The following is a 23,659-nucleotide window of genomic DNA, read 5'->3' on the forward strand; positions in this document are numbered from 1 at the left end:
AGCATGCTTGTCTCTTTTACAAAACTCTCCATGGCCTAGCCCCCCCCCTCCTCTGGAGGAATTTATTAGACATAGAGATCGTAACCTCAGGACTAGGTCTGTTTCTAGAGGGGACTGTGAGGTGCCCTTTAGACAAACTGCCACAGCACAAAACACCATTTCTGTGAAGGGTTGTACAAACTGGAAGAACCTTCCAACAACTATACGAGACAATTCCACCCTGAGTGCTTTTAAAAATGAGCTTAAAAAAATGGCTCAAAAACAATAAAACCTGTCAACACAGGTGAGATGTATTGTATATAATTTAATGTTTTGTATTTATTGTAATTATTGTTTGTTGTGTGTCTGAGGACTACAGATGGAAAGTAGCTTTTAGCTAAATTTGGCATATTTACACTACGGAATGAAAATGTTCAAAATGTTCATTAATGTGCATTGTCCTCATCAAATAATAAAGAAAGAAAGAAGTTAAGAGATTTTGAAGGTGTTTATTTATCATCCTCTCCTGTGGCTCATTCTTGATTTCTTCAACTTCTCCATGTGTTCCCTGTCCTTCCTCCATCATCGTTGCCTGTCCTTCCTGCATCATAAAATGTAAGTACTATTCTGTGCTTGCATTTTATCACCTCCACGCCACCCGACTTCTCATTCTTTGTCCACCTTCTTTTCTCTTTATCTGAAAGGCTGCCATTCTAATTCAATGTGCCAGAAATTGAACACAGTTTAACTCTTGTTCTTGTCATCCCCTCTTGACATACGGCGGTGCTGCTCGAAGAAGATGGAGGGGAGGGAGAGACACTTGCATTCCAAGTGGTAGAGAACCCGTGGTTGTCTCCAGTGTCCAACCAAATCAGTATTTGTCTTTTTCTGTCATCCACTCCCTCCGAATAAAACCGACGCAAGACGTAGTGCGCCCAAACAGGTGAGCAGGTGTCGTTTGAGATCCTGGCAGCAAAGACTGTCTGTCTTCATGCACGGAGGCTTGAACAGTGAGAGCGAGATGAATAGGTTTGGCTGAATCTCATGTCTCATTAACAAACAGTGTAAACAATGCACACGAAAACATACACACAGTAGCAGATGGGAAGGGCAGCACGGGTACTAGCAATTTGTGGAAAGAAGACAAGAGAAAGATTTTTCTTTGTTTTTTTGGACAGCAATTCAAAACTCCATGTTGATTTGCAAGTAAACAATTCCGTCTGGATGAGGTAATACTTTAAATGAATTAACGCTGATGAATTAAACTTCTCGGGTGGATCAACCAGATGGAACAAAAAAAGTGATTGCAAAGCTTTGGTCCCCGCTGATCAGATGCTTGTGTGTAGCCGTATTTGGAATATCGCAATATAGTTCAATTAGTGGGACAATAACAGAACTGCATCCAGGCTAGTTTTCCCATCCATCATTATTTCATGCAGACTTCGCCAAGTGAGTGTCACCATTTTATGATTTTAAAGTTGAACCTAACTCACACTAAAAAGAAGTATACTCAAATTTTTTTTAATTAAATAAGTTTAAGTAAACCTCAGGTTTACTTTAGAAGTATACTTTATAGTATACTTGTAAGTATTCTATATCAGGGTGATTCTTTAACTAGGGGCACTATTGGCCTTGTAAATGTAATTTCCACCACACCATTGCCTTACAATATAAAGCGCCTTGGGGCAACTGTTTGTTGTGATTTGGCGCTATATACATGTGCTCTGATGTCACTGTTTATCACCATAGAAACTACCCAAACAATCTTTCATACAAACTGTTTAAAGGGACATTACAGTGTTGTGGTGGAAATTACGGTAATAGTGTGGGACAACTACATTTTGTTTAAAAAAATCACAACAGTTGTATGACATTGAATACCCCAATTATGTTTTGATTATTTTACTGATATTTTATTCAGAGATATTTTAAAACATTAGAAAAAACATTTCTTTACCATTCATTTTTATCATTGAAGATCAAAAGTCTGGGTGTGGGACAAGCACAAAACGGCAATATTTGCATATAATGATGCTGAAAAAAGGTGAAAAAGTCATCATAGACTACTAGAACAAATTTCTTAACACACTTTCATTATAAAGATAACTATAAAAGTGTGAAATTTCCCCTTTTTTCTGTTTTTCATACAATATGATCAAAGGACATAATAAGTGCCCGTAGTCTAAGAATCACCCATCAACACTTCTTGGGACTAAGCTGACCCACTTCTTGGCTTAGAAAATGTACTTCTAAATACACTAAATACTTCTAAATACACTGCTTGTAGGAGTTAAAGTTTGAGTGTACAGCTATTTTATATTACAGTGCAAGTGAACTACAGATAGCAGTTATATCTGTACCTGTAGCCCACTTTTTAGTTTTAAAAAAGTCCACTAAGCCAAGAAACTTTTGACAAGGATTTAAACTAAGAACCCCCTACTCGCAAACCCACCTACCTAACCTCTAGACTTTGAAAACCAGCTTTTCAGCCACTGACTTATGTGCTACCTGAAGACACTTACTTCTTATGGCTGCAGCTATCAACCACTACTCCAGTGTTTCTTAAGCTTTTTCAGACCAAGGATCACTTAACCAGTAAAAAAAAAAATACAGTCTACTTAACCAATAGCAATTTACGTACGAGTTGAGTTAGTAATAAAAATAACACATGTATGCTACTATTTACTGGACTGTAGAGCCAAACAGTTTCAGAAACACTTTTCAGTTAGAATATGATTTTAATTTAAATTACGATTTTTTACCAATATACTCAAATATAGCTGTCAGTTTACCCAAGCATACTTAGCCATGGTCAGACCGAATAATAAAGCCATGAGTAATGAGCCACGTATCAATTTGTCAGAAATATCAGTGATTATTCGAATAATGAGCCACATATAAACCTGTCACGCATCTGCTGCGAAGAAGCTTCTATGGTGCCTCTATGTACTTTGCATGTACTAGGTATCGGCCTATCATGAGCCACGACTGACCTGTCATTTGAGCCTTGAATGGCTCGTATAGCCATGTATGATCCACGTAAAGCCACATATGAGACTCGTAGCACCATATTCTGCCTTCTCTTTATCCATTTCCTGCAGCCACCTTTCTCCTCCTCCTGTGTCCCCTGATCCTGTGTACCATCATTCTGGCTTGGCTGATCCACTGCTGGGGTAGACCTGTCTGTCTGTGGGTGGTGGGGAGCAACGTCCACTTCTATCTCAGTGCCCTCCTCCGGTGGTCGTGTTGGAGATAGGGGTTCAGAGCAGGGGATGCAGTAGGAGATGGAAATAAAGCTGTACCCCTCCTCCGGGTTGGAGTCTTCCTGCCTTCTGCTTCTGTCTTCTTCCCTCTGACCATGTTTGTCGTGCTGTGCAGGTGAGACCATGAGATGTTCGTCGAAAAATTGTGACAGAGTGAGGCCGAATGAGCTTATATAGAGGCGGGTCATGTCATGGCCACGTGTTGTTTGCATAAACAAGGCCCAACGTGGCCCATACGTGGCGCCTACGAGGATAGACTGACAGACTGAAGATTGATAGCTACAATACATGGCCCATACGGGGCTCATTCATGGCCCATATGAGACTTGAACGTGGCACATATGAGAGACAGCAAGGTAGACTAGTCCACGTAGCCTCTAGGTAACTCACAATGGGCCTCTAACAGCCTCGTACTCACCACTAATATGCCTCTAATACCTTTGTTTGTCCTTGTAGTACCTTGTATACAAATTGCCAATGCAATTTTTGATAAATTTTGAACTTTACAAAATTAGCGCCACGCTTAGAGATGAGCCTTGTTAGCCGAATAATCTGGTTCTAAGAGCCACTATTCTCACGTTTCTTGAATAAGTCAACTTGTACAAAAAATTCATGCTACGTGGCTGAGAACATTCATCGTTCATTATTCTGTGTGTCCAGGACCTTACACTTTCCTACACACTGTCAGTGTAACCCAAGTATACCTAGACTTTCCACAATATTCATCACTATACACCAAATATGCTTAGACCTTTCAGTATATTTGTCAGTGTACTCTAAGTATTCTTTCATTTGGGGGGGATACTCCAACCCTTTAATATCTTCGCATTTTTCAATAGAATGTGGTAGCTATCAATATGCTCTACCAAATGGTTGAGTTGACTATTAAAGGCTTAAGTGTAATGTATAAAGTATTTTTGTGATAAGTACATAACAAACTGAAAGTATATGTTGTATGGCTGGGGGGGCCTGGCTGCCTTTTTGTTTGTCTTTTGTCCTGTCTTTTGTTTTTCCTTCCAGGTGGCTTGCATTTGGGACTGAGTGGCTGTGTAGCTGAGTTTATCAGGACCTCACCCTGATCACCTGAGGCTGATCACCTGCGGCTCATCAGGACTCACACCTGTGGTGCATCTACATGGATTGGAACATGGTGGCATTTAAGACTGGAGTACACAGTGTGTATTTGCCAGAGACTCGACCTTGTGACCAGATGGGTGAGATCGTCGTCTCAAGAGCCATCTCATCATCAGTGGATGCAGAGAACGTCCAGGTTTGATGCATGGTCTGTTAAAGAGGAGAGGGTGAGGTCTCACGCTCGTCAGCACACTTCCTGAGGTACGTTAGATTTTGTGACTAACATTTATACAGTCAGTAAATGTGGTGTCCCTCACACCTTATTATATTAAGCTGTATGTTGGTCGTTTAAATCAGCTTCCACTGCAGTGGAGTTTTGTGAACAGGGTGTTCTATGCCTGCAGGGTGGGAAGCTGATTTGCAATTAAGCCAGGAAGTGTTTGCTGTTTGTACACCTTTGAGTGGTCTCTCTGTGTGTTGAGTGTGGACTCCCATAATGATTTCTTCTTTCACAGACTCGGTTTGTCGCGGCCACCTGGGGGATGTCGGCGGGGTCCTTGGGTCCGAACCGGTTCTGGCTCCGGACCGTTAGCGCTGCTGGGAGCGCACCGCAATCCACCACGCCAGACCGCGCACTTTTATATTTTTCACATCACTGTTATGTTTATTAAACTCTGTTATCCTTTGTACCATGCTCTGCTTATTTTATACTGGGTCTTTCAAACGCTGGTCGGTTCTCCAAGCTGCGTCCGACACATAACAGTAGTCTCTGGCCAAACATCACGGACCCAGCGGTAGCAGAGACGGTAACGCCCCGGGAAGGCGGCAGCAGATGTTCAGAAGTTATCCGGATCAGTTGCGGGTGCTCTCCACCCGGATGGTGCGCGTTGGAGAACCCATTACTGTATACTGATTTGAGCGCTCGTGCAGCCGTGTTCCTGTGTTTGTGCCTTATCCGTGGGTCGTGGTGGAGTGTGACTGGCGACGGCTTCGCGTCGCACTTCGACCGGATAAGAGGTTTGAACGGGAGCTGCAGGAGTGGGTCTGTAATGGGTGAACGCGCACGGCGGAGCTCTGTGGCACGGGTCGCGGTGCTTCCTGTGTTACAGTCGTAGCCCCGTTTCCCCGGGTAATGATAGCTACTGCGTCTGTTGTGTCAGCTCCGGTGTTATTTAGGTGAATCACATTTTTGGTTGTGTGTTGCTCACAGCTGCTCACAGGAAAAGCAGCATGAATTATTTTCTGTCACCAAAGGGGGTTTTTCATTTTTAGCACTCTGGCTCCCTCTGTTGGTGACTGAGTCACATTACCGTCAAGCTCTTAAGTTGGAACAGGTGTGTTCCATTTGTTTGAGCTTGACGGTATAAATCACTTATTTGTTTTGTGTTAGTTCATTTTGTGTGGGTGTTTTTTGAGTTGGTTTTTGTGTGGGGTTTTTATTTGTACACTATTTAGTGTCTGGGGTCGTGACCCTGCAGTTCTGTCTGGAGCAGAAAAGGACCCAAACAACTGTATGTTAGTCTGTTAGTCTTTTTTTTTTTATTTCTTTTAGTTTCACCTCCCCAGGGTTTGATGGGACGGTCCCCTGGGGGGGGGGGGGGGGGGGGGGTAATTGGGTTGTTTTTTCTTTTTTCTTTTTTTTGTTTGTTTTTTGTTGTGCCCTCTCTTCTCCTCTGACTCCAGCCGTGTGAGCCGTAGGTTGTCGGCATTGCTGGAGTGGTGCAGTTTGGTTATGCTGGGCGTTTCCCAGGTAACCTCTGCACCTGGGGGGGGGGTGTTTGTTGATTCCCTGTTCCACCTCCGGCTTCAGCGCGCCTTTGAGCCGTCTGCCATCGGCGTGGCTGAGGTTTGGGGCAGTGGGATATACCCGCAGCTGGTGGCTGGTTTGGAAGTCGGAGGAGTGGCGCCGTTTTGTGCCGTCTGCCATAACCGCTGTTCCACTCCTCCCGGTTGGCTTCTGGGGTATAGTCACGGTCGGTGACACTGGACGTGCTTCCAGTTTCCACTGCGCCAAGGGGGTGGGGTTGGGGTTGTTTTGTTTGTATGTTTTTTTTTTTCTCCTTTTGTTTTTCCCCCCAGTTTCCGCCCTCAGGGTTTGACTGTGGTGTCCTCTGGGGGGGAAAGGGCTGTGGGTCCATCTAGCCATAGACGGCCGGGGCTGGGTCCATTGGTCATGAGGGGAGGCGTCTCCTGGGGTTGATAGAATGGTCCTCTGGGAGGCGCTGGGGGTCCCCGTGGGTGACATTGGATCCCAGAGGGACCTCGGCTGTGGTTATTACTCCTGGAGCTGGCGGGATGTCCTCTGGGGGGTGTTGGTCCCTACATGTCGTTAGGGGGGGGGGGTGTTAGTGTTTTTATTTGCTAGCTTAAGTTTGGGTTTTTCTTTTCTCCCCTTCCCGGGGTTTGATGGAACGGTCCTCTGGGGAGGGGGGGGGGGGGTGTTAGCATTTTTGTTTGTAAGCTTAAGTTTGGGTTGTGTTTTTCTTTTCTCCTCTTCCCGGGGTTTGATGGGACGGTCCCCTGGGGAGGGGGGGGGGGGTGTTTTGGTTGTTTGTGTTTGTCTTTTTTGTTTTATGACTAATCAGACTGTGAACATGGTTGGACAAAGGCTGACCGCACAGGTTTAAGAACTCCTGGCCACACCTGTGCTAAGTGACTGACAGAAACAAAGGCAAAGATGCAGCCAGAGGAGAAGACATCAACCATTCTGTTGGAAGACGAAGGCGGATACGGTTTCCAGCCATGGTCCCTGGAGGGGGGTGTTTCTCCTGGGCCAGGTTTGTGTGGTCGCCGGGAGGCTTCCCGTGAGGATGGGGTACTGTTGTATGGCTGGGGGGGCCTGGCTGCCTTTTTGTTTGTCTTTTGTCCTGTCTTTTGTTTTTCCTTCCAGGTGGCTTGCATTTGGGACTGAGTGGCTGTGTAGCTGAGTTTATCAGGACCTCACCCTGATCACCTGAGGCTGATCACCTGCGGCTCATCAGGACTCACAGCTGTGGTGCATCTACATGGATTGGAACATGGTGGCATTTAAGACTGGAGTACACAGTGTGTATTTGCCAGAGACTCGACCTTGTGACCAGACAGGTGAGATCGTCGTCTCAAGAGCCATCTCATCATCAGTGGATGCAGAGAACGTCCAGGTTTGATGCATGGTCTGTGAAAGAGGAGGGGGTGAGGTCTCACGCTCGTCAGCACACTTCCTGAGGTACGTTAGATTTTGTGACTAACATTTATACAGTCAGTAAATGTGGTGTCCCTCACACCTTATTATATTGAGCTGTATGTTGGTCGTTTAAATCAGCTTTCACTGCAGTGGAGTTTTGTGAATAGGGTGTTCTATGCCTGCAGGGTGGGAAGCTGATTTGCAATTAAGCCAGGAAGTGTTTGCTGTTTGTACACCTTTGAGTGGTCTCTCTGTGTGTTGAGTGTGGACTCCCATAATGATTTCTTCTTTCACAGACTCGGTTTGTTGCGGCCACCTGGGGGGTGTCGGCGGGGTCCTTGGGTCCGAACCGGTTCTGGCTCCGGACCGTTAGCGCTGCTGGGAGCGCACCGCAATCCACCACGCCAGACCGCGCACTTTTATATTTTTCACATCACTGTTATGTTTATTAAACTCTGTTATCCTTTGTACCGTGCTCTGCTTATTTTATACTGGGTCCTTCAAACGCTGGTCGGTTCTCCTAGCTGCGTCCGACACATAACAGTATACTCGTTTATTTCTAGATGAAAAGAGGTATACTACTCCCAAACTTGGATAACTGTCTTTTTTTGTAAGGGTAGAATATGTACATTTGCTAAACCTTATTTAACTAGGATAGCAAATCTGACAGCAATGCACCTGAGGACTTGACATCAAACCTGACTGATGTTGAAAAATGCCTTTTCTTCAACTCGTAAAGAATCGTCTCTAATTTTCTGCAGCGTTGGAGAAACACGACACCCTTGTGGGAGAAAAACAATAAGTCTGACGGATCAACAATTCTTGAGTTACGGAGGGGCAAGCACTTTTCAGAAAGTGGATTCCAACATATCTGAGCGAAAGGGTCCCGGCGGTGCAGCAACCAGAGATACCTCTGGAAGAAAACCTCCTATTTTCCAGCAGATATAGCTTAAATATGCGACTGCAGGGTGCGGAGGTGTTTTATGCGGCGCTGAGCTCTTGATTCATAGAGGTCAGACACCTAAACAATTCTCAGTGTTTAAAAAGCTTTGGAAACTTTGGAACTGACAGACCAAGTGTGTCTCAAAAAGAAGATTTGGAAACTCAAAACCTGAATAGCAACAACTTTTAGTTACTCTTTAACCCAAAGTGTGTCATGCCGCATATTACTACATGAATTAGGAACTATCACTAATGTGGTAAATCAGTCTACTTCAAATGTAGCTCTTTAATTATCAATAAACAAGCAATGGAAAAATGGGAAACAATACAATGAGTTTGAATAACCCTGGTTGTGCCTTTTTATTTGCTATTTTTTTAATTTAGGCTAAAATGCTTTCCAGATTTTAGCATTACGCTTTCTATTTAAAGACAACTACTTCTATTTTTCAGATCTGGCTGCTGCAACAAATTATTTTGGCAACACACAAAAAAAAAAAAAAAAAAAAAAATCAGCAGGTAATTGAACTGTAGCTTCTACCCTTTATTCTCAACAACTCTTCCTTAGTTGAGATAGCAATTTGCAAAGTTGTTATACTGTCAGTTATAGCTAATGTGTGTTGGTGTAGCTGAACTGAATATGTACAACACCACTTAGCGGCCAAATACACTTTTGAGGTTGTGATATTTTCTGACTAATCCTGTATCACTGTCTTTTATTTTCTCATTGAATTTCATGGATATGTTTCACAGTCAAAATCACAGTACACCTGATCCTGTCAGATCTCAGAAGTTAAGCGGAGTAGATCCTGATTACTACTTGGCTGGGAGACCTCTTGGGAGCATCAGGGACTGTGTGTTTCCCCATGTGGAACTGGAGTTGTGTCAGGAAGGGTATCTGGTGTAAAACGTCAAATCCCAATGGAGATCCTTATGACCCTGAATAACTGGGAGCAACTGAAATACTACCAGCATGATTCTACTGCTTAAAATTGGAGTGACCTCTAGGGAACAGCCTCTAAGTAGGATTTAAGAGATTATAGAATCACTATTTCATGTTAACATGGCAATATATGGATATTCATGGAAATATTAAATCCCATGGAACATATTGAGTCACAGTACAACATTTTATGATACCATTATCCTGATTAAAATCCAGTGAAAGCACAATATATTATTTTAGGTCATGGGCTATAGTTGTATCATAGTAGACGTGTTTAGTATTTATAGGGATATATCTGACAGTACTCAGTTTGACTCAGTGTATTAGCCAACAAATATAAGTAATGCACCACCATTTTCTTCTATTGTTTATTTGCTGTTTAAGATATGTGTTTATTATGGATACCATAAGAAAGGTGATATAAAGAGCTTTATTATGATGAATAAGACATTGGTATACTTTGTACAACATGACTACTACTGCATTCCAATTTTTTCACCATTACAATTCTGTTTAATATTTTAGAGGCCCTAAGGCTTCCAGAAAATCTTGTTTCATTACGATGTGAGGGGGTTGCACATAGACTCTACATAGCCCATGGAGTATCTGAACTAAAACGTCGCTCCCTCACATTCCAATGATATCACTTGTTGAGCTTTAAAATTTAAAGACCTTCAGTGTTACTTGACTATACACTAGAAAAGGATTTCATTGTTAAACTGGTGGCCTTGTAAGCTTTTCTACAGACATGGCAACAGGCACATTTTCCTGTATGTTAAATATGTGTAAATTCCTTCACGGGCCAAACAGAATAATGGATAAATAGATGCCATATCCATTTTGCGCCAAAACATGGTGTTTCCAAGTTTCCAAAACTCAGTGTTTCCAAACTCTTTCTGCTTTAGAGTTCACATATTTAGCAAAATGACACAAGTTAATACAAGAAGCTGCAGAACTTGAAATAATATCCTTTCTGTTGGGGTTTGGACTATGGCCGGGTTTTTGAGTTGTCCCCGTGTGTTTTTGTCCTTGGTCATGTGTTCTGTCTTGTCTCCTTGTGGTCTGTGCCCTTCATGTGAGTCCCTGTCACCTGTCTGTCGTACGTGAGTGTGTGTCTGCCTTTCGTGTCCTGTGTGGATGTATGTGAAGCCTGGTGCATGTGAACATGTGACCCCTGCCCGTGTACGTGCATTCCTGGTATGTGCGTCCCATTTGTGTGTGAGCCCCTTGTGTGTCCCTTCGTGTGCGCCTGTTGTAGTCTGCGTGTGCATGTCTTTGTTCTTGGGTGTGGGTAAGTATGTCCCTGGGTCTCGTTTGTCCTCTGCATGCCTCAGTCCTCTGTGTGTGGTGCGTGTGGGTGTTCATGTCTGTTCCCCCGTAGTCTGCCTGTGTGTGGATGGGTGCGATCCTCTTTGTGCCTCCCTGTCTCGTCTTTCTGTTCTTTGGTCCGCAAGCAGTTGCCATGGTTCTGCCTGACAATTGTGCGTGGTGTTTGACAACTTGCCAGAGTCCGAGGGTCTTGCCCCTTGTGCCACTGGTTGTTTCCCCGTGTATCTGTTAGATTTTCGATCACGTCTTCCATGTGTGGTTCTTTTGTTTCTCGGGTTTGTCCATGTTTGCTTTTATTAGTTTACACTCAGATCATCTGTTTACTTTTGCCACTCCCTCTGTGGATTTTTGTCATTGCTTTATTTTTCTACTCACCGTTAGATGTCTGTGTTAGTCACTTTGTATTCATTCAGTCTTCACATGTTGTGTTCATCCTGCTCCTGATGTGCTTCATCTGCCACTCATTAGTTAGTTTGGTATTTAAGCCACGCCTGTTCAACCCCTCACAGCCGGTCAATTGCTTTCTGTTCCTCATTCCTGAACAACGCTCTGTTGTCCTACACCTGTGTTTTCATCAATTTGTAAGTGATTGTCTCACTGTCAGGTTTGGCAGTTGGTTTTTGTTTATCACCTTGTTTGTTTGTTCACTTTGACTGTTGGAGTATTTTTGGATTTTGTCACCTGGAACTGTTGTTCAGGGGTCCACTTGTGCTTTAGTGGTTCCAATAACAACACTTTCTTCGTTGCAATGATTATATTTATTTATATTTAATTATTATTACATCCGCCAATGACATAATAAAATCATTGGTGTTTATTCATTTATTTGTCTGTCTTTTAGCAGGATTACATCAAAACTACTGCACGGATTTTAACAAAATTTTCACCACAGATAGATATTAGGCCATTGAAGACTCCAATGAATTGTGGAGGTAATCCAAATCTGGATTCTGGATCAAGATTTCACTTTATATAGGCTTTGAAGGATTACATCAAAACTACTTCCCAGTTTATCAACAAATTTGCACACCACAGTTAGATATTAGTGTATGGAAGACTCCACTCAATTTTGGAGGTGATCTAGATCAAAATTGGCATATGTCAGAAATCTCGGATTGCTCTTGTATTTACTTATATTTTAGTGTCTTTGTCATCATTGTCGAACTGGTCAATGTCTAAACTTTAAACTAATTCTTTTTAATTCACATTTTCTGTTAGTTATTCACCACAAACCTGTGTAAGTGGTTATGCCACACACAAAGGTTGCACTATGTGTAGGTTCTCCAGTCACAGCCACAGAGTTGCCTGCAGTATAACTCCTTTTGTTGTCATGGGTATCTTGGTGGCTTCCCTCACTTGTTCTCATCTTTCATCACTCAGTTTTTGACAGCTGCCTACTCCAGACAGATCTATCATAGAATACTATATTGTTTGCATTTCTATATGTTTAAAATGAAGTTGAGGATATTCAGTAATTTGAAAATGCTCACGTATCCATCCTCTGACTTAGTTAAAGAAAACATATACAGTAGTGTTCAGAATAATAGCAGTGCTATGTGACTAAAAAGATTCATCCAGGTTTTGAGTATATTTCTTATTGTTACATGGGAAACAAGGTACCAGTAGATTCAGTAGATTCTCACAAATCCAACAACCATTCATGATATGCACACTCTTAAGGCTATGAAATTGGGCTATTAGTAAAAAAAAAAAAAAAAGGAGAAAAGGGGGTGTTCACAATAATAGTAGCATCTGCAGTTGACGCTACAAACTCAAAACTATTATGTTCAAACTGCTTTTTTAGCAATCCTGTGAATCACTAAACTAGTATTTAGTTGTATAACCACAGTTTTTCATGATTTCTTCACATCTGCGAGGCATTAATTTTGTTGGTTTGGAACCAGGATTTTGCTTGTTTACTAGTGTGCTTGGGGTCATTGTCTTGTTGAAACACCCATTTCAAGGGCATGTCCTCTTCAGCATAAGGCAACATGACCTCTTCAAGTATTTTGACTTATCCAAACTGATCCATGATACCTGGTATGCGATATATAGGCCCAACACCATAGTAGGAGAAACATGCCCATATCATGATGCTTGCGCCACCATGCTTCACTGTCTTCACTGTGAACTGTGGCTTGAATTCAGAGTTTGGGGGTCATCTCACAAACTGTCTGCGGCCCTTGGACCCAAAAAAGAACAGTTTTACTCTCATCAGTCCACAAAATATTCCTCCATTTCTCTTTAGGCCAGTTGATGTGTTCTTTGGCAAATTGTAACCTCTTCTGCACGTGTTTTATTTAACAGAGGGACTTTGTGGGGGATTCTTGCAAATAAATTAGCGTCACACAGGCGTCTTCTAACTGTCACAGCACTTACAGGTAACTCCAGACTGTCTTTGATCATCCTTGAGCTGATCAATGAGTGAGCCTTTGCCATTCTGGTTATTCTTCTATCCATTTTGATGGTTGTTTTCCATTGTCTTCCACGCGTCTGTTTTTTTTTGTCCATTTTAAAGCATTGCAGATCATTGTAGATGAACAGCCTATAATTTTTTGCATCTGCTTATAAGTTTTCCCCTCTCCAATCAACTTTTTAATCAAACTACACTGTTCTTCTGAACAATGTCTTGAACATCCCATTTTCCTCAGGCTTTCAAAGAGAAAAGCATGTTCAACAGGTGCTGGCTTCATCCTTAAATAGGGGACACCTGATTCACACCTGTTTGTTTCACAAAACTGATAAACTCACTGACTTAATGCCACACTACTATTACTGTGAACACCCCCTTTTCTACTTTTTTTTTTACTAATAGCCCAATTTCATAGCCTTAAGAGTGTGCATATCATGAATGCTTGGTCTTGTTGGATTTGTGAGAATCTACTGAATCTACTGGTACCTTGTTTCCCATGTAACAATAAGAAATATACTCAAAACCTGGATTAATCTTTTTAGTCACATAGCACTACTATTATTCTGAACACTACTGTGCATGATTTGTGTAACCAGTGTTGCATCACCTTCATTTAAAAACCTTTAAAAACTACAAATCTGACCTTTAAGCAGTGTGCTCCAATCAAGCTAATTACATAAATGTCAAGTTAACTGGGAAAATGTCATCATTCCCACATGCAGGTTAAGATTTCACCCTCAGCTTCCTTAAATATTACATTCGAGTATATTAGTATACACCCTCTTTCAACTGTACCTTCACCTTTACATCTGTCCAGGAGACACTGACCCTGGTCTTGATCATCGCCCATGTCGCCAAGTGACACCTATAGAGTTGGTTTCACTTGTTTGTTTTTTGTCTCATTTTATATTTCTGTTATTGACATTATATTTCTCTATATTTGCAGTGACGCTTGCATGTCCATGGAGCTCTCATTCTATAAATAATTCACAGAAGATCTCAGACAGTACGTAATAGACACTGAAAAAGTCGCTGAGACCTTTTGTGAGTTTGTCTGCATAAATAAAATCCACTGTGAATGAAATTGAGTTTCACAGGGAAATGTTAAAGATGATTAAAAAAAATATGTTAGATGCTTCAAAAACCTTTATTACGTGATCTGAATAAATCAGACTGTTTCTACTGTTGGAATAGCAAACATACATTTCCACTCATGGTCAAAGGTTTACATACACTTGCAGTGATTTCTTTGAAACTGTTTTACAACATACATCTTTAATTTCCAAAAATATAGAATCAAAATTATGCAAGCAGCAAACCTGATGCTTGGCTGAATGTTCGTTTGCCAATTTCACTTTTGGCAGAGACTTACTGTACTCAACCAGCTTTTGGCATAATTCTGGCTGGATATTTGACCAGTCTTAGCAGAATTGGTTGAGTTCATTTGAATTTGCTGGTTTCCTGGGAACTTTTAAACACACTCTACATATTTTGTGATAAGACTGATATCAAGATTTAGGAAAATATTCCAAAAACTGAATTTTAAACTGCTTTATCCATTACACAACAAGCTTTGATGTTATCTGTGCTCAAGTTTTGAACTTCTAGTTAATGGTTTGAGGTTTGGTTGAAAGTAGTCCTCTTTTAATAATAGCAATGCCAAAGTATGTCAAATTTGATGACAGAAATAGGCATTTTGGAAGATACTGAAAATCCAGTTACTGTTAAACAAGACCACTGGACACTGGCGGAATAAACCTGTTCATTATGGAGCTATTCCACAGATTGCCATTCCTTACCGATTAATCCAGAATAGCAAATCGGGTCGCATTTTGAAGCATCATAATAACTTCTTGATCTCTTGATCTTTGTCAGTCTTGAGCAAACTTGGCATATGTAGTAGATACGGCCATCTTCTGCAACAGTTTCGAAATTGCGGTCAAATGTTCAAAAATCTCATCCCGATTTGCAAAATCGTTGTTAGTGCATGGTACCTTCCATGTGTTCATATTCTTAACAGCTTCAATCATGTTCACATGTCTGTAAACGAGGTATTCCTAGTGAGTATGGCTTGAAACTTGTTTGATCGTGCTCCATCAGGGTACAAATTTGAAGTAGAAGCAGTGCTGGCTGTGGTTCTCGCCAAGGGCATAGCTCCTTAGTTTAGTTTTCAAGCAGGTCGCGAGGTCTGCACTTTATAAGCCAACCTGTTAGGAGGCAAGTGAGATTAAGCCATTTCATCCCATTTTTGCACTTTTTTTTTGGCCTGTGGGTGAGCATAGTAGAACAGCACCCTATGGAATAGGGATGTTACAGACTTCCTTCTGGACCCTCTAACCTTCTCTAGTGTATGGATAAGGTTTCAAACTGTGACCTTCTGCAATACATATCCTTGAAAGTGAAAACAGAACACAACTAAAACAAAACTACTTGTTACTTTTTTCTCTGTGTGGAGAAGCACAGGCAAACAACATATGCGTTAGGGTATCTGCGTCTAAAATAGAATCACTTTAACCTGCCAAGAATATTTGCTTATGTATGAGGTGCTATATGCACCTACAGCATGAACATTAGCTGGAACACCAAAGTGTCTTCAGCCCCACTTTTTATGGAGAAGCCTCTGCAGCCCTGCTTTCATATAGCATGGTGTCAGAATCCATTTCTGTTACAAGCACTTTGTTTGTACTGCAGTGTAGGACACGCATACCCTGTCGTATTGGAACTCCTTTGAGGATATGAACTCCTCTGCTGACTGAAAACTTTTTATTTCTCAAGGGTGCCGAAAAGCAAAGTTTGCAGTGCTGCAGCTGAGCTTACCTGGAACAGTCTCTTCACCTCTCATGCTTATCTCAATAGCACCATCAACAGTGAAGATGAACAGTACAGTGGGTCACCTGGAAGCGGATGTCTTCTTTTATACCTACAGTCTGAGATCGAGCAAAAGTCCCTTTTTATTCCCTAGATGTTCATATTTGGCTGACAATATGTAGAATTCTCAAGTTAACCTGAAAGGACTCAAGATATTGGGTTTTAACTTATAGCATCTGAGTGGATTCAAGCTATCACTTTTTATCCTATAACAGAAGAATAGGTTTCATTTTCAGTGATATAGAGAATCTGAACTGGGAAGGGCACAAAAATAAGTTGTTTAAGATGGGTAAAGTACAGCCGGTTATCTCTGTGCCACTACAGGCTCTTGTGTTTGTTGGTTTGGCTTTAATTTGGTGTATCATCCTGAGCAATGTGAGTTAGGTGTAATTTTCCTCAAATACTCTTTGGATTAAGTTTCATTTTAAGACAATATATTTATGGACAATGAGTTCAGAGTGGATATCCAAGATGTGTGTTTGTTTCCACATACTAAATTCTTGTGGACATATACCTGGAAGTAATGGATGCAATGCCCAATCAATCCATAAGACACAACTTTAGATGCCAAAGTTTGTATGAGGCACAAGCCCTCTTACATATCCACAGATGGCTTGCTAATATATGCTATTGCATCTAGTACAGATCTGCATTGACATTTGGCACAAGTTGTATGCCGAAGGCCCTTCCTCACGCAACTCCAGTCATACATGGAGATACATACACAGTTCCATATCTTCATAAGTGGTCTCCCAGCCAAGTACTAATCAGTACGTACTCTGTTTCACTTCTGAGATCTGACAGGATCAGATATACACAAGCCAGAATGGCTGCATGTATATGAACAACGAAGCATTAATAAATATTTACTCTGTTGAATGTGTACCCAATTTATCCAAAAGCAAATACATGGTATTTCCCATGGTATGTCCTATACAGGTCCAGAGGACCATTGGTTCCCAAATTCCACAGCATGAAGCAGATGAGAGTCTATCCCTGTGTCTGAAAACACAGCATATACTTAACACTGACTAGTACACACTACATAACTGTACCTATAGTACTGTACTAGAATTAAGCAAGCAAGTAGTAGGGACACAGTTCAGGCATACTATGCCTCTTATACCAGTCCTTTAAAGCGGTTGTTTCCAAATGACCCATATGCATGTCCATATTCATGAAAATTTCTATTTTGCATTGGCAGACTTTTTTAAATGGTTCATAAAATTCATCAGCCCCTGAGATGCCACTATTATTTTTAAGTATCTTGAATTATCCCAGGAATTTCTTCTTTGGTTACCAGGATCCAGCTGCAACATGGCATAAGATATTGGTTGTCTGTTTGCGCACTATGGAAGTTAGTAGGGCAGTTCACTGACTATAGATTGTGTATTGCCTTTGCATACTATATGGTATGCTAGCATGCTAAATGTATACAGAAGATCAAATGTTTTCTTATAATCCAGGCCTGGCACATAAATTTTTCAACCTCAACGTAACAGGTCTTCTTCATACATAAAAGTTTTAAATAGACGCATACGTGTTTGCAGGTTGGTGATGACGGTGCCACTGGTCAGGGGTCCTTTGGTGGCATACAGGGCTACAGAGTAGGTGGTACTTGGCTTGAGGTTGGACAGCTGGTACTCTTGCTTGTTGCCTTCCACAAGGAAAGTATCAGCTGTCACTGCAAAACACAAGTAAAGCACATATGTGGTTTAGTCTAATGTTATGTTTAGTTTACAGTTTTGTCTCGACATTCAGCTATATCTCTTTAATAATTCATGTCAGCATCACAAAAGGTTTGAAGGAAATGTCCTTTTGGTGATTTGTATGCAGACGGCCATACAATATCTCATCTTCTGCCCTGCAAAAATATGGCTGAATGCATGCTAGTACTGTATACACTCAATGTATGTGGTACATTTATCCATTTACCGTATGTCATTTTAAAGCACAATATGGCTGAATGACTCAGTGATTAATAATCAAATTGTCTACAAAAACCCATTTACTGATACAGAAAATAAAGTTGGATTTTCATCTTAAAATGAGTAATGAACCAGACAGGATGTGTGTTGGCAGGATTTCATTAGATTAATAAAGCAAAGGAAAACAAAGTCGCCTGCAGGGTTTGCCTGATCTGTCCTCACCACACAACAAGCAAGAAGGATGATACCTGTGCCACAAAGCATCACGCACTGTTCCAAGCTATTACATTCCTTTCCTGTAGATTCTCCAGACTGCAAAGCAAGGAGAAATTTGGTGGAAGTTAAAAACAACTGCCAGAATTGGGGTTGTCATATTAGCCAGCCAGGCTACATTAGCCAATTCTATCAAACGCTTCCTTATTAAAGTATATAAACTGTTTTAGTGACACATAAATATAGTCTGTAGTCGAACAACACTATAAAGGCCAAATAAATGCCTGTCATAACTGTTAAGTTGTAATTGGATAACACCTGTGTTAGGCCACACAACATATTAGCGAGCTGCTAGCCTAGCATATTATGTCATTGTGTAGGTGAAAATGAAGACTGCTTTTGTTAAGAGCCATTTAATTAACTGAAAGTATCTAATAATTGACTTCAGCTAAGTGGTTCTTCAGGGTATTTGCAGATGTAATTCTAGATTTAATTAATGGTGATTGTATTTAATAAAAAGGGTGACATATCAGATTGCCTATGTTCCTGTTTGTCTGGCCCATTAAAGTTTATTTCACGATCTACTGGCCTGCGGTTTGATGTATTAGTCTGTAGACATTTTACAGTGGCAGTGATTGTTTTTATGTTGAAATTTTTTTAAATAGTTTGCTCAGCAGAAAATATAAATTTTCATTACATACCATTAATAAAGTTTATATGGGATTTGACTGACTTATACCATGACAGTTTGGATTTTATGTACTAGTTGTTACTCAATCCAAATTGCATGTGGTGAAGCATGACAGCAGTCAATGAATTTTGAATTTTATTAACCTTGATTAAAAATACACTTAAGATTTTTGCACAGTTTGCGCTGTAGCTCTGTGGATATAGACCAGAGCTGGTTACCAAGCATGTGTCCAGCAAAAGGTATAAATTGTATCGAAAATGTCTAAAATACTTTTTGGCTCCATTCCAGTCAGCTGTAGAGTATGTGTAGAGGTGAGGAGTGCAGATTTCAGTGCATGCCTCCAGGCGCTCGTTATTAAGTAATGTGCAGATGAGAAAAAGGTTATTCCTATCAGTGAGTCAAAGACATTAAAATGCTTGGCATGAAGTGTTTGAGTAGTAAGTTTGAAATGGGCTCTGCAAAAGCTAACGCTTGCACAGTACATATGTGAGTATTTGAAAAAGAAAAAAATCTTTGAAACTTTTAGAGTCTCATATTTCAGGGTTGTATCTGAGTCCATCAGGCAGTTTTAAAGAGGAACATCCTGATTATATTTGCTTTTCCAACATGACCACTCGGATAATAGTGTGAGATGAGAACATGTTTCAAAAGTCATGATGATGAAAACTCAGAGTAATTGTGGCTATTTTTCAAAATGTGGTGAATAATGCTTATTTTTCTGTTATATCTGATGATGGTGATGATAATGATGATTATGATGATGGTGATGATGATGATACTGCCTACAGTACTGTTTTTCTGTCTATCTCCCCGTATCATTTTCTCTTCATAGCTCTGTCTTTCTATTTCTGGTGGTCTCCACCTGTCTCCTTTATCTCTCTGTCTCAGGAGTCCTTTTGTCTCTCTTTTAGCCTTTAACTGAGCTGCTTTTGCTCTCTCCGTTGTCTGTCTGTCTTTCTGATCAAAGTGGGGACTTTGGTCGAGAAATGTTTTTAGAGATTAACAGTCAGGATCAATTTTTTTTATTTTTGCATCCACCAAGGATGTAATAAAATCATCTGCATTTATTTATTTGCCTCTGTCTGTCTGTTTCCAGGATTACGTCAAAACTCCTGCCCGGATTTTGACGAAATTTTGATATTAGGCCATTAAATTTTGGAGGCAATCCAGATCCATTTTTTATTTATTTATTTTTTGCCTCTATTCACCCTATAAGGTTTCAAATCATGCAAAATCTCTCAAAACTTCGAAGAGTTCACCACACTGCAAGATGTCAGTAACATTGAGGAATGCATTGAGACGCTCTGATAAGGCTGCACTTTGACCGCTGCACATGGACAACAGCATTAACATCACAACATAAAACACTTTTTATATTGTGCCTAAAACTCTCGTAAATACATTATCTCGTTTTTTAGATGGTGTCATTGTGTTTGTTTTATGTAAACATGCGAGACGCTCAGGTTGTTTCTTTTTTATTTTCAGTGGGATTTTCTGTGAGCCGCAATCGCTTTCTGTTCATGTCAGTCTGGGGAAAGTGAAGTTTGCTCTTTAACATCCTGATTATTGTCCTTTACAACTCTGTTTGTCCAGTTTGTTCCATAGTAATATATAAAATGTCTGAAATTCGGTTTGCGTTTGGATTTTGGAATATTTGTTTTAGCAGGTTTTCAGGGTCTCATACAGCAGTCTCTTATTAACGTGATGAAAAGCATAAAACATTACATTTTAGAAGTATAATGTTCATTTGCAATCGTCATCATGTGGATTCTGTATGTTGTTTTGACTGCAGCGACTCTCTGGCGCGCAAGGGATTATGAGATACAGCATCTCAATAGGGCGAATACACCACAATGGAGTTGAAATAAAGTCATCAAAATGCTTGTAGTGTCAACTTTCACCTTTAATTCAAGTGATTTTACAAAAACATTGCATTAGACATGCAGGAATTCTGGTCATATTTACAGTCCCTTCATTTTCATTCATGGTGGCGTGTACCAGAGAAGGATTTTCATGCAAGAAAAATATCAAATATACAGTAGCTGTGAGTTCCCCATGTGCATACTCGCAAAATGTAGCTAAAATATTTATATCTTGTGAGGAAATCCTTCTCTGTGCCACTCCACTATGACGCTGAGACTCCAATCACAGCCAAAGAAGTCTATAAGTCTTTCAGAGTTGTCTTGGGTATCTTGGTGGCTTCCCTCACTGGTCTCCTTCTTGTGCAGTCACTCAGTTTTGAAAACTACCTACTACAGACAGATTAGACAGTGACTTGAAAATGTTCAAAATATCCAGCTCCCAACTTGACAGAAGAAAACTGGCTGTGAAAGTGAGTATTTGTATTCATAATAATCACAATAATGTGTTTCTCCAATTACTTTAGGCCTCTTACAGTAAGGAATTCCCTCAATGGTTAATACAATATTCTTCAACTCTTTTGTGATTGTTCACAGAGGCGAATTTAGAAAAATGGTGTCACTGTCCAAATATTTATGAGCTTTACTTTAGCTAGATGGGATTGTGAAATACTGAAAGGTCACATCAACATTCGCCTGCCATTTATCGCCCTGTTTTTGTTAGCGGTGAACTGCTCATCCAAACATAATAAACGATGTTGCAGCACCTGTGTTTGGAAGGACACATCACATTGATCTCAGAACTTTGTGAGAAAACCTTGATGCCACTTTCACACTCACCTCACAGACCCTTGTACAAATCTGTTTATTATTCTTTGAAAATGGGCATGAAAAGGATTTGTGCTTTTATTAAATAATGTGTGAATAGGTAAATCTTTCTTGATGCAACACATTACGGAATCTAGGTGTCAAAGTGCTTCAGCAAATAGAACTGAGAGACAGAACAGCTCCAGCATCAATGTGAATGCATCAGTTTGCAGCTTTCAGATGTACCAAAAGCATGGCAAAGACAAAAGTACTGTTTTTTTTTAAGCCTCCATCTGAAAAACATTCCGAATTTACCTTGGTGGTGCGTGAGGGTTAGTACATAGTTGTCCACACTGGATAGAGGGGGGTTCCACCTCAGTAGGGCTCCCTGTGGAGTGATGTTGAGTGCTGTCAACTCCGCTGGTATGTCCATCGCTAGGAATACAATGCAACAGGAAAGGTAAAACAAAATGTAATTCCAATAGAAATAGAAACTTTTATTGCAGAAAGATTCTAGGCCTTTTCACAAGATTTTTTTTTTTTTCCAGGATGTTTCCAGGATATGTTTGGTCAAATAAAACTACAGTAAATAAATTATGTTATGCAAAAGCATGTCTGCAACTGATATGCCAAGTATATCAAGGAGTGATTTTGTAGCACAACTCTAATGTTACGTGTTTGCATTATCATAATGCTGGAAGTTCAGTGCGTAAGGAGATGGACTGTCAATATTTAGACCTGCATTTGTATCTCTGAACAAAGTGTCCCTCTCTGTGTCTGTGTTCTGTGATCATTCATTGTAGTTATTTGTTATGAAATTGTGTATTTACGTAGTTATTGACGTAATTATCTTTATACCTGTCCTGGCTGTGGTCTCTGTTTTTAATGTAACACATCATGTGCACCGTCATTTCCAGCTGTCAGTGAGTGACTGGCCGGACATCACCTGAGTGGCTCCTTGCCATGCTGTGTGCGCTCAGACGGGGCTGGCTGGTCCCCATGTGAACATGTCTGTACATACATATCAGCATTTCATGCAAGTGTGCTTCCCCACTCCCATATGCCACATGTGTTGCAGGGGGAGCAGGGGGGGGGCATGAACAATACACACGCACGCCACATGTGTTGAGGGGGGAGCCGACACTCTGTCATGCCACGTGTGTTGCTAGGTTACGTCACTCTCGTGGGGCACTTAGACACTTTTCACAGACAGCTCGAATGTGGTCATCTGCTCTCTGCTATCGTGCCAGGAACGCAATTAGCCCCGCCTTTTCTAAGTGCTCGGCAAGCGGTGTTAGATGTTTGTGTGTGGCACCTGGAATTTAGTCAACACTTGCCGAGAGAGGGGTCGAATGGGCACTTGCAGGGCATTTGGTGTCTTTTGGCCACTTGTCTATGCGAATGGTTGTGGCGACAGCTGTACAAGGTGTTTGAGGCGGCTCAGATTTTTCAAGTGGCATGCAAATCCTCCTTTGTGCACTAGTTGGCTTCAATCGTGTTATGTGTGAAGAGGCCCTAAAACTGTATCTCTCTGATATTTTCCTGGTCTGTATATATACATATACATATATATATATACTTCTCTTTTATATTTTGTTGTCCACCAATTGCAGTATAAAAATCATAAAAATAGCAATGTAAAATCTAAAAGTCTATTGTATTTTTCGTTGCTATTTTTCATGTTTTTTATGTTTATCAGATCTATCATGTCATATTTATTTATTTGTAACTGCAGCTCTAGTTTAAGTATACTATACTACTATAAGGAAACAGTTGAACACATAACAACAACAATAAATATTAATAATAATAGCAATAATAATAATAATAGTGCTAATATAATATGTCCAAATGATCAAAGTCTGAGTTAACACATAAAGACAACAAGACTACCGCAAACTTGGAAAAATCTGCAGCAATTAGAACATCAACGCAACGGACAAGTGGTATGAGCATGTCTGTTGATCAATACGGTTATCCCCACCAAAAGATATACACCTGACAGAGTGGTGGAAAAGCTCTCTTAATATGAGGAATCAGAACTTGAAATTTCAAGGATGTGTGGTCTTAAAACAGAAGCACTGCCCATATTCATTTGAGCACTTATCCTAATTAAATAGAGCCTCGACGAACTTCTCAAAATAATCCCTGGAAGCATCAACACTGAGGACCTGCAGAAGATTGGTG

General features: G+C 40.7%; 1 protein-coding gene across 1 annotated transcript in view; it reads right to left on the bottom strand.

The window, feature by feature from the left end:
• The window catches only part of tnr (tenascin R (restrictin, janusin)), a 306,961-nt gene that overhangs the window by 44,680 nt on the left and 238,622 nt on the right, over nucleotides 1–23,659 (bottom strand). The window contains 2 exon segments of the mRNA XM_034182776.1: nucleotides 17,515–17,658; nucleotides 21,788–21,907. Coding sequence (XP_034038667.1) covers nucleotides 17,515–17,658; nucleotides 21,788–21,907 — 264 coding nt within the window.

This window comes from Thalassophryne amazonica, chromosome 12, assembly GCF_902500255.1.
Source record: "Thalassophryne amazonica chromosome 12, fThaAma1.1, whole genome shotgun sequence".
In the NCBI taxonomy this organism is placed as follows: domain Eukaryota; kingdom Metazoa; phylum Chordata; class Actinopteri; order Batrachoidiformes; family Batrachoididae; genus Thalassophryne; species Thalassophryne amazonica.